We start from the raw sequence: 9,993 nt of genomic DNA on the forward strand, positions 1-9,993 counted from the left end.
AGTCCTTAAAGGCAGTAACTCTCTAAACAACAGTCCAGTTTCATTAAATATGATTTGGAATATACATATCAAACCTTCAGCTAATTTTTATGTCTTTTATGTCTCAAAAACTTGTTACTCAGGTGGCTGAGACAAGAGGATCAAGTTCAACACCAGCCTGGGGAACTTAGTGGACCCTACCTCAAAATAAAATTTAGAGGTTAGAGAGGCGGCTCAGTGGCCAGAAGCACTTTTGAGTTCCCAGCACCACAGAGTGGCTTATAATTGTCAGCTCCAGAGGATCCAACTCACTCTTTGACCTCCTCAGGCACTAAGCATGTATGTGCTGTATAGAAATACATGCAAGCAAATACTCAAACATATAAAATAAAAATAAATATTAATAGAAATTTAAACTTTAAAGGAGGGCTGGGGGTGTAGACCAATGGCAGAATGTTGCTGGTGTGCACAAAGTCCTGGCTTCGGTCTCCAGTCCTGTTTCAAAAACATTACAGTCAAACAAGGACAAAAGAAAGAGTGGGAAAGGTCTGCAAATGGCAAAGAACTTAGCACTGTGCTGTTTAAAATAGATATCCGGGCTAGACTATCACTTTAGCAGTTGTGTGACTTTTCACAGGCCTACTAGGACAGCCATTCCCTATGAGAATCCTGTGGGGTTGAGAGAAACAAGGACTACACATGGGCAGCTAGTCCTGAGAGTCAGCCTTGGCAAGGAAGATAAAAGCAGCAGCAGCCGGATGGCCCCACTCCCATACTACTTATCTGCTATCTGATCCTTACAAGTAGCAACTGTTTCTGCTCTGCTGTTACTCTGTCCCTACAGGCCTAATGCAGCTTATGGGACAGAGCAGGTAGTCAGGGCCATTTACTAAGTGAATACTGTATTATATAAGTTATTTCATCTCTTAGTCCTTGAATTTCTATAAAGCAAAAAGGCCAGAACTAGATCAGCACATTCACGTTCAGGCCTACGATATCTGCACTTGTTTGAGCAGGAATTCATAAATATATCACACAGAGTACTAGTAAAGCCCTTCCAGGACATCCGGTTTGAAAACACGCCCAGGCTCAGGTTTTACGACCTCTCCCTGCTGTCCCACATGAGATAAACAAGACGATTTTGCCCTGTTGGAGCTACGGGAGCCAGTGCAGCTTCCTCTTTAGGAAGCAGTTGTGGCAGGAAGAGAAGCTAGCTACTGTGGAAATAACACAGTGCTGCAGACTAAGCAGCTCAGGCAAGAGTGAAGTTCAAGCTCCAGAAACATGAACAATGGCAGCAACAAAGCTTCGCTTCCTCAGACACTGCAAGAAACAAAAACACTTAGCAACTGGTTTGATGAAATAATCTGTGACTATGTAGCAAAGTACACTTCTTTTCTCTGAAAACAGGATGGTTATTTTTCAAACAGTGTGTTTTAGTATATTATTCAATCATCAATTAATTATTTTTTAACATTTTAAAGTATTTTTAACCAAAAAGATAAGGTATATTATCATTTATCCCATTATCTTAAGTAATATCTCTAATTCATGAAATAACATAACCAATTCACAAAACTATTGATTCACAGTTAGACTTAATAAATATACTTACTAAAGATAGAAATGCAAGGATTACACATTAAAGTATGCTCTTTTACCAAAAGTTTCAGTGGTTTTCAAATCATGCTGAACTTTAATGAAGGAAAAGGTTAGTTAATAAATATTTCAACCTTTTGTTGGCTATTTGTTACATATAAAATATGTATAGGAACCACAGGGTATCAGGAAATTCTAGAAGGTCTTCACTTCTCAAATTTAGGACTCATTTTCAGTATATGCAGCTACACATAAAAGGTCAAAAAGTGATTAGCCGGGCATGGTGGCACACACCTTTGATCCTAGCACTCATGGAGGCAGAGGCAGATGGATCTCTGTGAGTTTGAGCCTGATCTACAGAGTGGGATCCAGGACAGCCAGGGCAACACAAAGAAACCCTGTCTAAAAAAAAAAAAAAAAAAAAAAAAATCAAAGGCTTAAATAAAGGTGAATTAACAGATATGTCACAAAATGCTCTGTAATGAGATTGCCAGCTAAAAGCTAAAGACCACCATAGCATCTCAGCATTCTCTAATGACATTATTATGGGTTGAACATGTCTGCTTAATTTTTGAAGAGTGTTTTTGACTTGTGATCCTGCTGCCTTGGTCTTCTGAGTGCTGGGGTTACATGCGTGCCACCATGCCCACCTTAGCGTTTGTGCGTGGGTGATGTATGCCCCTGGGTGTGTGAAGAGACGGTGTACGCACCCATGTACCTGCATGAGGAGGCCAGAGGAGGATGTCGGGCTCCACAGTGGGTCTCTCACTGACCCCGCAGATCACCTTTCAGTTACACTTCCTGGAACTGCTTGCTTCCATGTGACAGGGCTACGTCATAGGCCACACATGGCCACACAGAGCGATTATGTGGGTGCTGGGGATCTGAACTTGAGCCCCCTTGCTTCACAGTGAGTGCTCTTTCCTGGACCCACTTCTGCATATTCTTAATCAGTCTAAGTTTGTACTTTATTATTCTGAAAATTTTTAAAATAATAGCTACTTTCATGACTTTTAATTTATTAATTTACCTTTTATAAGGATGGGTATTCTGCCTGCATATATGTCTGCACACACGTATGTACCTGTTGCACTTGGAGGCCAGAAGCAAGCGCTAGGCCCCCTGGACAGTCGTGAGTGGTCACGTGGGGACTAGAAGCCTTACGAGCTCTTCCCCGGCGAGCCATCTCTCTAGGCCCGCTCTCATGGCAAGCAGTTCAAGTTTGTTTTAGTAACTTTTTGAGAGTGTGTGTACATCCCATGTAGACACACGAGTTTAGAGATGGACATGCACAGAGATGCACGTTTGCAGCTGCCCATGCATGTGTGTGTAGACACCACAGGCTGACATCAGTGCCCTCCTGGGGCAGGGGCTCTTGATAAATCCAATTCGGCTAGCCTCACCAGCCCAGGGGGTCCCTTTCTCTGTGTCTGGGGCTCTGAGATTACATCCAGGCTTTTGTGGGTTCTGAAGATTTGTCCACAAGCATTTTATTCACCCGGCCATCCACCCAGACCTCAAGTAAGTCTGTTAAAATAGTATTCTATGAAAAAAACGGAACCCTTGTATATTTCTGATAGAAAAATAAATGGCAGTGACCACTATAGAAAACAGTTTCTTAAAAGCTTAAAGAGAGCTACCAGGTGGCCCAGCAATTCCACTCCTAGCCATATACACCAGGAGCTGAGAATGCGGACTCGAGAACGCGCCTGCTCAGACAACGGTGCTCACTATAGCATTATTTCAACAGTGAAGAGACATGCCTTGGGGTCATCAACGGAGAACGAACAGACAAACTCTTACATGTTTGCGCTTGCATGTACACATTTTGCATATAGAGAAGAGTATTTCACCACACAAAGAAGCGATGTTCTGATGCCTGCTACGGGCCGCATGAGCCCTGAGAGCACTGTGCTAAGTGAAGCACACACATGCAAAAGCACAAACAGGTTATGACTTGACCGTATGGGGACCTGCAATAGGCGAGTTCACTGAGAGAAAACGTTACTGGTTCCTGCAACTAGAGACAGGGGAATAATGGGAGTCGTTACCAGTCATTTCCGAGCATCTGAGCTGATGGAGATGTCCTGAAAACAGGCAGTTATAAAGGTTGTAGAGCACTTTGAATGTTGGTTCTATCACTGCGTCTTCTTCCTAGAATGCTGGCCAGGCATTGTGCTGTAACCCTGTAACTTCACTACTTAGGACATTTGGAAGCAAGATGATAAAAGAGCTCATGGCTGGTTTGAGCCACATGAGACTCAAAACCAACAACAAGGGCTGGGTTAATGTGATAAAGTACTTGCCTAGGTTGACTGGACCCCTGGAATTTGATCCCCAGCACTACAAAAATTTAACAGAAACAGGAACCCACATGCACGGGTATGCATAGAAGCCAAAATGGCAAATCCGTATGTATATATGTATGTATGTACATATGTATGTAATTACATATACAACCACATTAAAAAGCAAGCCAGAATTCCATGATCAACCCACAGATTAAATACAGCAGCAAATGTACCTTTATGTAAAAGATAAGATTGGTAGTCACTGTACCGGCCCAACTTCAGACACACAACCTGGTTTTCCGTGTCTCCTGACCTGTGAGATGGTCTACACAATGATCTTTCTGGGAAACAGGAGTTGAACTGTAATATGGAAGTGACACACCTAAAAATTGGAATGTTCTATAAGATAACTTGAACTTTTTTGTCATTACACTGTGTGTGTGTGTAAGGAGGTAGTAGGTAGATAGAAACACAAATGCAACAGATCATTTGTGGAGGTCAGGGGGCAACTTTCGGGAGTTAGCTCTCTCCTTCCACCCTGTGGGCCCTAAGGACCTAACTTAGGGTTTTAGGCTTGCTTGTAGATGCCTTTATCCACTGGGCCATCTTGCTGGCCCTAGCCTGGACTCTTCACAAGATCAAATGCAGTGGCTGAGCCTTGACCAGATCCTGGTTTTGAAGAAAAAGGAGCTGCAGAGGATGGTGTGAGGACAAGAAGGAAAATGAGCTACAGGCAGCACGTGGATGACAGCACTGACTTACTGCTGGTCCTCAGTTACCAGAATGTGCACGACAGAAGATGGTCTCTGTGCTTGGGAAAACAAGTGCTGAGGAACTGAGAGAGACTTTGTCAGCAACCTATTTTTGGATGGTCTGGCAAAAGATTGTGTGTGAGGGCGTCCGAAGGTGGAGAGGTAAAGCATGCAGGATAACAGACACTGGATGAACTTACATGAAGGATATACACATTATCTCTGTGGTTGTCTTTCAGTTTTACCATAATTTTGGAAACTTCAAAAATACAAAAAATCATAATAATAATAACCTTTTAAAGACTGGGATTCCACAGTTTTCTCTTGCACTCAGAATACATATAAGAAAGCTAAAGCAGCAGAGGGAGCACAGCAGTTTCAGTGAATGCCTACCTTCCACGTCATACCAGTGCGCACCGTTTGTGATCCCGTCTTTGAAAGTCTCGTCTTCATCTCCTGGACAATGGGGTTCACCAGTTTTCATTATAGGGTGGTTAGAAGCATAAGCTTTTGCCAAGTATTTAAAGACTTCATCATCAGACGTTTTGCTATAGACTCCAGTAGCCTTGTGCTCGGGAGAATCATCAAAAGGATAGCTTGCTACCACTGAGCCACCATGGAGATTTCCAGAAAGCACAAACCTTTAAAAACAATCAAATGACACATCACCCTTAAAAACAGAAAACACCAAGCATTTAAAAACTCCACAGGATCTTTCATAAATGAACTCATTTTTCTTTTCCTTCTTAATTTTTTTTGTCATTTATCCAGTCAGTCAGTCCTAAGGATGAACCCTGGGCCTGGACACATACAAGGCACGTGGTTACCACTGACTCTATCAAATGAATACCTATCCACGAGTCAAATGCTGTCTTGGGGCTGGCAAGATAGCTCAGTGGAAGCCTGCCATCAAGCCTAGTGCCCTTCATTTAATCCCTAGGACCCACAAGAGTGGAAGGGGGAACTCAGTTCCACCATTTGGGATATGTACTCCTGGACCCACAGAAATAAATGTAAAAAACTATTTAAAATTTCAGAACTAAAAATATAGCTTAGGAGCTGAGTACTTGCCTAGCATGCATAAGCCTTGGGTTTGATCTCCAACAAACAAACAAATGAGGCTATTTTTACATTTCAAGTTAACCACAAGTATTTTACAGAGTTTTCCATCATTGAACAAGCTGCTGAATAACACAGCATTAACTAACGTTTTAGGAAATGTCTTACATGAGAAATTTCAAATGCATTAATCAGACTTACCTACAGGAACTTGCCAGGAATCAACCTTTTTTTATCCTCCCTACAAAAGTGACAATTTCATACAGTGTAGCCTAAAACTTGTGTTTCACAATGTGTCAGTTTCATAGAAAATGTGGTAGAAAATGTGGTCGACTACAACAGATAAGTTAGTAACATTATGTTCTGTATACTTAATGCCCGAAGAAAAATTTTAGGATAAGGCTTCTAATTTAAAACACAATACATCTCTTTTGCCTCCAGTTTTACAAAATCCTTATACCAAATTATATTTTCAAGAAAGATACAAAGTTGAAAAGATTCAGCAGAAAACAACCTGATACAGTGACCTTCTTTCTGAGAAGAACAATGGAGTACACCAGAGCCATCCTCTGCTGCTCCAAGGTTTCTGTCAGGGCCACTGACTAAGAGGTGACATGGACAAGGCTGCTTCTACTTTCTATATATGTATGTATGTATATTTGTTTCCACTTGGGGCGGGGGTGGCTTTTGGAGATCAAACAAACCTCAGTCATGTCAGCCACACACCCTAACACAGCCCCAGCCTCATTTCTACTCCTAAGTGAACTACTAATGTGGTCCAATTTATAGATATAGAAAAATCACAAGAGTTCCTTTTGAGGAGAAAACTAAAAGTAAAGGTTACATTCTATTTGCACATCTTTCTCTTATGTAACAGTTAAACAATTACAATTACTACAGAGATTAAGTATTTTCTCTCTTACTTGTAGTTAAAATAAACTGACCTTTAAAGATTTTAAACATTTCTCTATATGCTTGAAAGAAAACTCAAATTATCATATATGTGTAACCTGAAAGACTTCTTTAGGCATGATCAGCACCATCTCTGGGGTGAACAATGGAAATGGTCTATAACAGAAGAAAAGCTTAGCCAATGATGATAAAGACAACTGACAATAAAGGAGATTAGTTTAAAATGAATACAATTTTCATTAGTGCCCTTCCAGACACCAGAGAACACAATTTGTTGTACTGGCACGACTACAAGCTTTGGAGCTGGGCAAATGTCTCCCAGAGCTGCTGTTCAACAGTGATGTGATTGGAAGTCACTGCCTCTAACCCCAGTTTCTCTCTCATCTATAAAGTGGAGAAATTCTACCTGCCTCTCAGGATTGACAATTACTACAGACAACACATGAACCACTGAGCACATATACCAGAGAAATGAGTCTTAGAGTTTTACATATTCAAAATAACAGCAAAATTTTCTCTTTTTTATCCCCTGCTCTCAACTTTCAATGCTGGAGACAGAGTTCAGGGCCCCACACAGGGGAGGAAGGCACTCAACTGCTGAGCTATAAATCCCAGCGTTAAAAAATTTAACATACACTGGGTGGCGGTTGTGGTGCACGACTTTAATCCCAGCACTTTAAACCTGAGAGGCAGAGGCAGGCAGATCTCTGAGTTCAAGGCCAGCCTGGTCTACAGAGTGAGTTCTAGGACAGCCAGGGCTACACGGAGAAACCGTCTTGAAAAACAAAAACAAAAAAAAGAAAAAGGAAAAAAGATTTTAATATAGCTGGGTAAAAAGAATATCAGAAAGTCATCAAAACAATTTACTCCACAAAACACATTTAAGTGTAGTTTTCTCATATAAACTAATGTCTGTGTTTTGCTTTTTAACATCCCTCCAGTCTATCAATCTCTAATTGTGTGTTTATGCTTTTTATTTATTTGCATATCAACATATTTTGTTATTGATTAATATTAAAAAATATGTAGGGTTAATTTTATGAATGAATTTTCCTTTTTGATTACAGTTATGTCTGGAAAAAAAAAAACAACCTAGAAATTCGGGATTGATTAGGATAATCAAACCACTGCCCCAAGACAGAATGACTGTGTAATACCTACTGATCCAGGAGCTTTAAAAACCTCACAAGCTCCTATCAGTGAGCCAACAAGACCCTGATGTGACTCATGATCACTAACTTGGAAGAGTTAAGCAGAGAGTCAACTTTTGGCTTCAGATTTTCAGTATATCCTCAGATGACTTATGGAAATCCTTCACAGTGGCCACAACAGAGCAGCCAGACAAAAATCCCTGCAATAGTTATACCCAAGAATGGAAACCGTGCAGCCGGTCCGTTTTCTTAGCTGGCAATGACAAGCACCTTTAACTCCAGCAAAGGCAGAAGTATCTATGCAAGTTTAAGACCAACCTGGTCTACATGGAGAATTTCAGGCCAGCCAGCTACATAGTGAGATCCTGTCTCAAAACAACAACAAAAATAAAATAAAATAAAAAGCCCTGCTCGACATAGCACCTGCAGGTAAGTGATATATCAAAATCAAATTTATGCAGCTGTTCAGGGATCTGACATGGTCCCTATGACATTTGAAGGCGTTAAGTATCTAAGGGATCTTCTGAACATTTCAAAAGTGAAAGGTAGATGATTAAAAACACTTTGGACCATCACAATGTCCACAGATTTCTAGATCTCATCTTACATGACTGAAATCAAACACAGGAAACTATTTCAGGAGGGGAGTTTGTAGTTCAGCTGGTGCAGTACTTGCTGGCGAGCCTGAGGCTGGGGTTAACCACAGACATGGCATAAACCAGGATGCTGGCACGTGCCTGCAATCCCAGCCACAGCAGAAGCAGGCATACGTAAGAAAGTACTCCAAGCCTCACAGATATACTTCTTTGTTCATTTTTACCTTCGCCTCACGTGCCGGGCGTAACTGCTGCCCTCAAAAGCCTTATGAAGATACAAAAATAGGAATACGTTGGCAAAGCTGAGTCCATCTGGGCTAAGCACCACCTTCCTCTATTCCTCCTTTCTCTTAGCATTCATCTGGGAAGACTCAGACCACAGTCCACCTCTCCCACAAGAGAGGGTCCTTAAGATCTGACTGGCACACATCGTGTCAGAGGGAACAGTTTCCGTAAAGTTTTAGCTGAGTAAACACTTCATATAATATTTATAATATTCTCTTGTTACTTATTTCTGACAGTCCTCATACTTCTACTTCTTACGTTTAAAAGCCCACACGGTGCCTCAGTTATCAAATGCAAATGATTGGTTTTGCTCCCCCAATGCGAAGGCGCACAGTGGGCATCAGAAATGAAGCAGTTCCGACCTGTGGGAGTTTCCCCTTACAGCAGTCAGGAGCAAAGGCAGGAGACTCCGTTTCTGTCCAATATCAGAGGAAGTGACTGGGGGTGTCGTTTGCTATTTCTGAGCTACATTCTGTCTCCCTGGCTGTGGAGCACTGAATAATCAAGCTTAGATTCCCCCGAGCCTGCTTACCCAGCCTGCCCCTCAATTTCCCCTTATTCAAAACAAGAGTATGAGCAGTGTCTAGAGGATATGAGTGGTGTCTAGGTCGCCCGGCTGTGGTCGGCACCAGGTGATGGACGGTGCTCCTAGGAAGCACTGACAGCCTGGCTACAAAACGAAGGCGCTAACTTAGGAATCCTTAAAATCTCACCACTGCTCAGAATACGACGGTCCTTCCAAACCAGGGGCAGCGTGGCAGAACCAAGTGTCCCCTCGGGCTATGCCCTGCACAGAAGGCGGCCCCAGGCAGGATCTTTACAATCGGCAAGACTGGGAGGTGCTGCAGCCCGGCCTGCGCTCCGGTTACCGGCTGTCAGTGTCCACTCCAACTGCCCGCGACCCCCGAGGCTGGCAAGCTCGGCCCGGGCGCCCACTGGGTGTCAGCAGGAGCCTCCTACCCTTGAGGGCTCACGTGGGTTGCGAGCGCGGAGTCGGGCAACACTCACTTGTTCCTGCGGATCCAGTCGATGAGGGCGCGCACCTCCGGCACCTCATCCAGGGAAGGTGGCTCGCCCGTGCCGAACTGGTCGGGGAAGCTGCGGTTGAGGTCGCGGCCTCGGCTGTTGTCCCGGCCGCTGGCCCCCGGCAGGCCGCCGTCGCCGAGGCCGCAGTCGCCCTCGCGGGCGCGCTCGAAGCCGTCGGGGTTCAGGCTGGGCAGCAGGTACACGTCGGTGGTGTTGAGCAGGCGGACCAGGCGCGGGTCCCCGCGGCGGTAGCCCGACGCCAGCTCCCGGGCCAGGTAGACCAGCACCTGGCGCGACACCGTCTCGTCGCCGTGCATGTTGCCCACCAGCTTCACCTGCGGCT

The 9,993-nt window shown here is 43.5% G+C and overlaps 1 protein-coding gene across 1 annotated transcript in view; it reads right to left on the reverse strand.

Annotated features, from left to right (window-relative positions):
• Cpd (carboxypeptidase D) overlaps positions 1-9,993 on the reverse strand; it is a 73,602-nt gene that overhangs the window by 62,737 nt on the left and 872 nt on the right. Inside the window, exons 2-3 of the mRNA XM_055619704.1 lie at positions 9,633-9,993; positions 5,015-5,262 (exon numbers count right to left, since the gene is read on the reverse strand). The exon at positions 9,633-9,993 is cut by the window's right edge and continues 35 nt beyond it. Coding sequence (XP_055475679.1) covers positions 5,015-5,262; positions 9,633-9,993 — 609 coding nt within the window. The remainder of the gene's footprint in view (positions 1-5,014; positions 5,263-9,632) is intronic.

The sequence above is a fragment of the Psammomys obesus genome, unplaced genomic scaffold (assembly GCF_907164565.1).
Source record: "Psammomys obesus unplaced genomic scaffold, mPsaObe1.curated_primary_1811, whole genome shotgun sequence".
Classification (NCBI taxonomy): domain Eukaryota; kingdom Metazoa; phylum Chordata; class Mammalia; order Rodentia; family Muridae; genus Psammomys; species Psammomys obesus.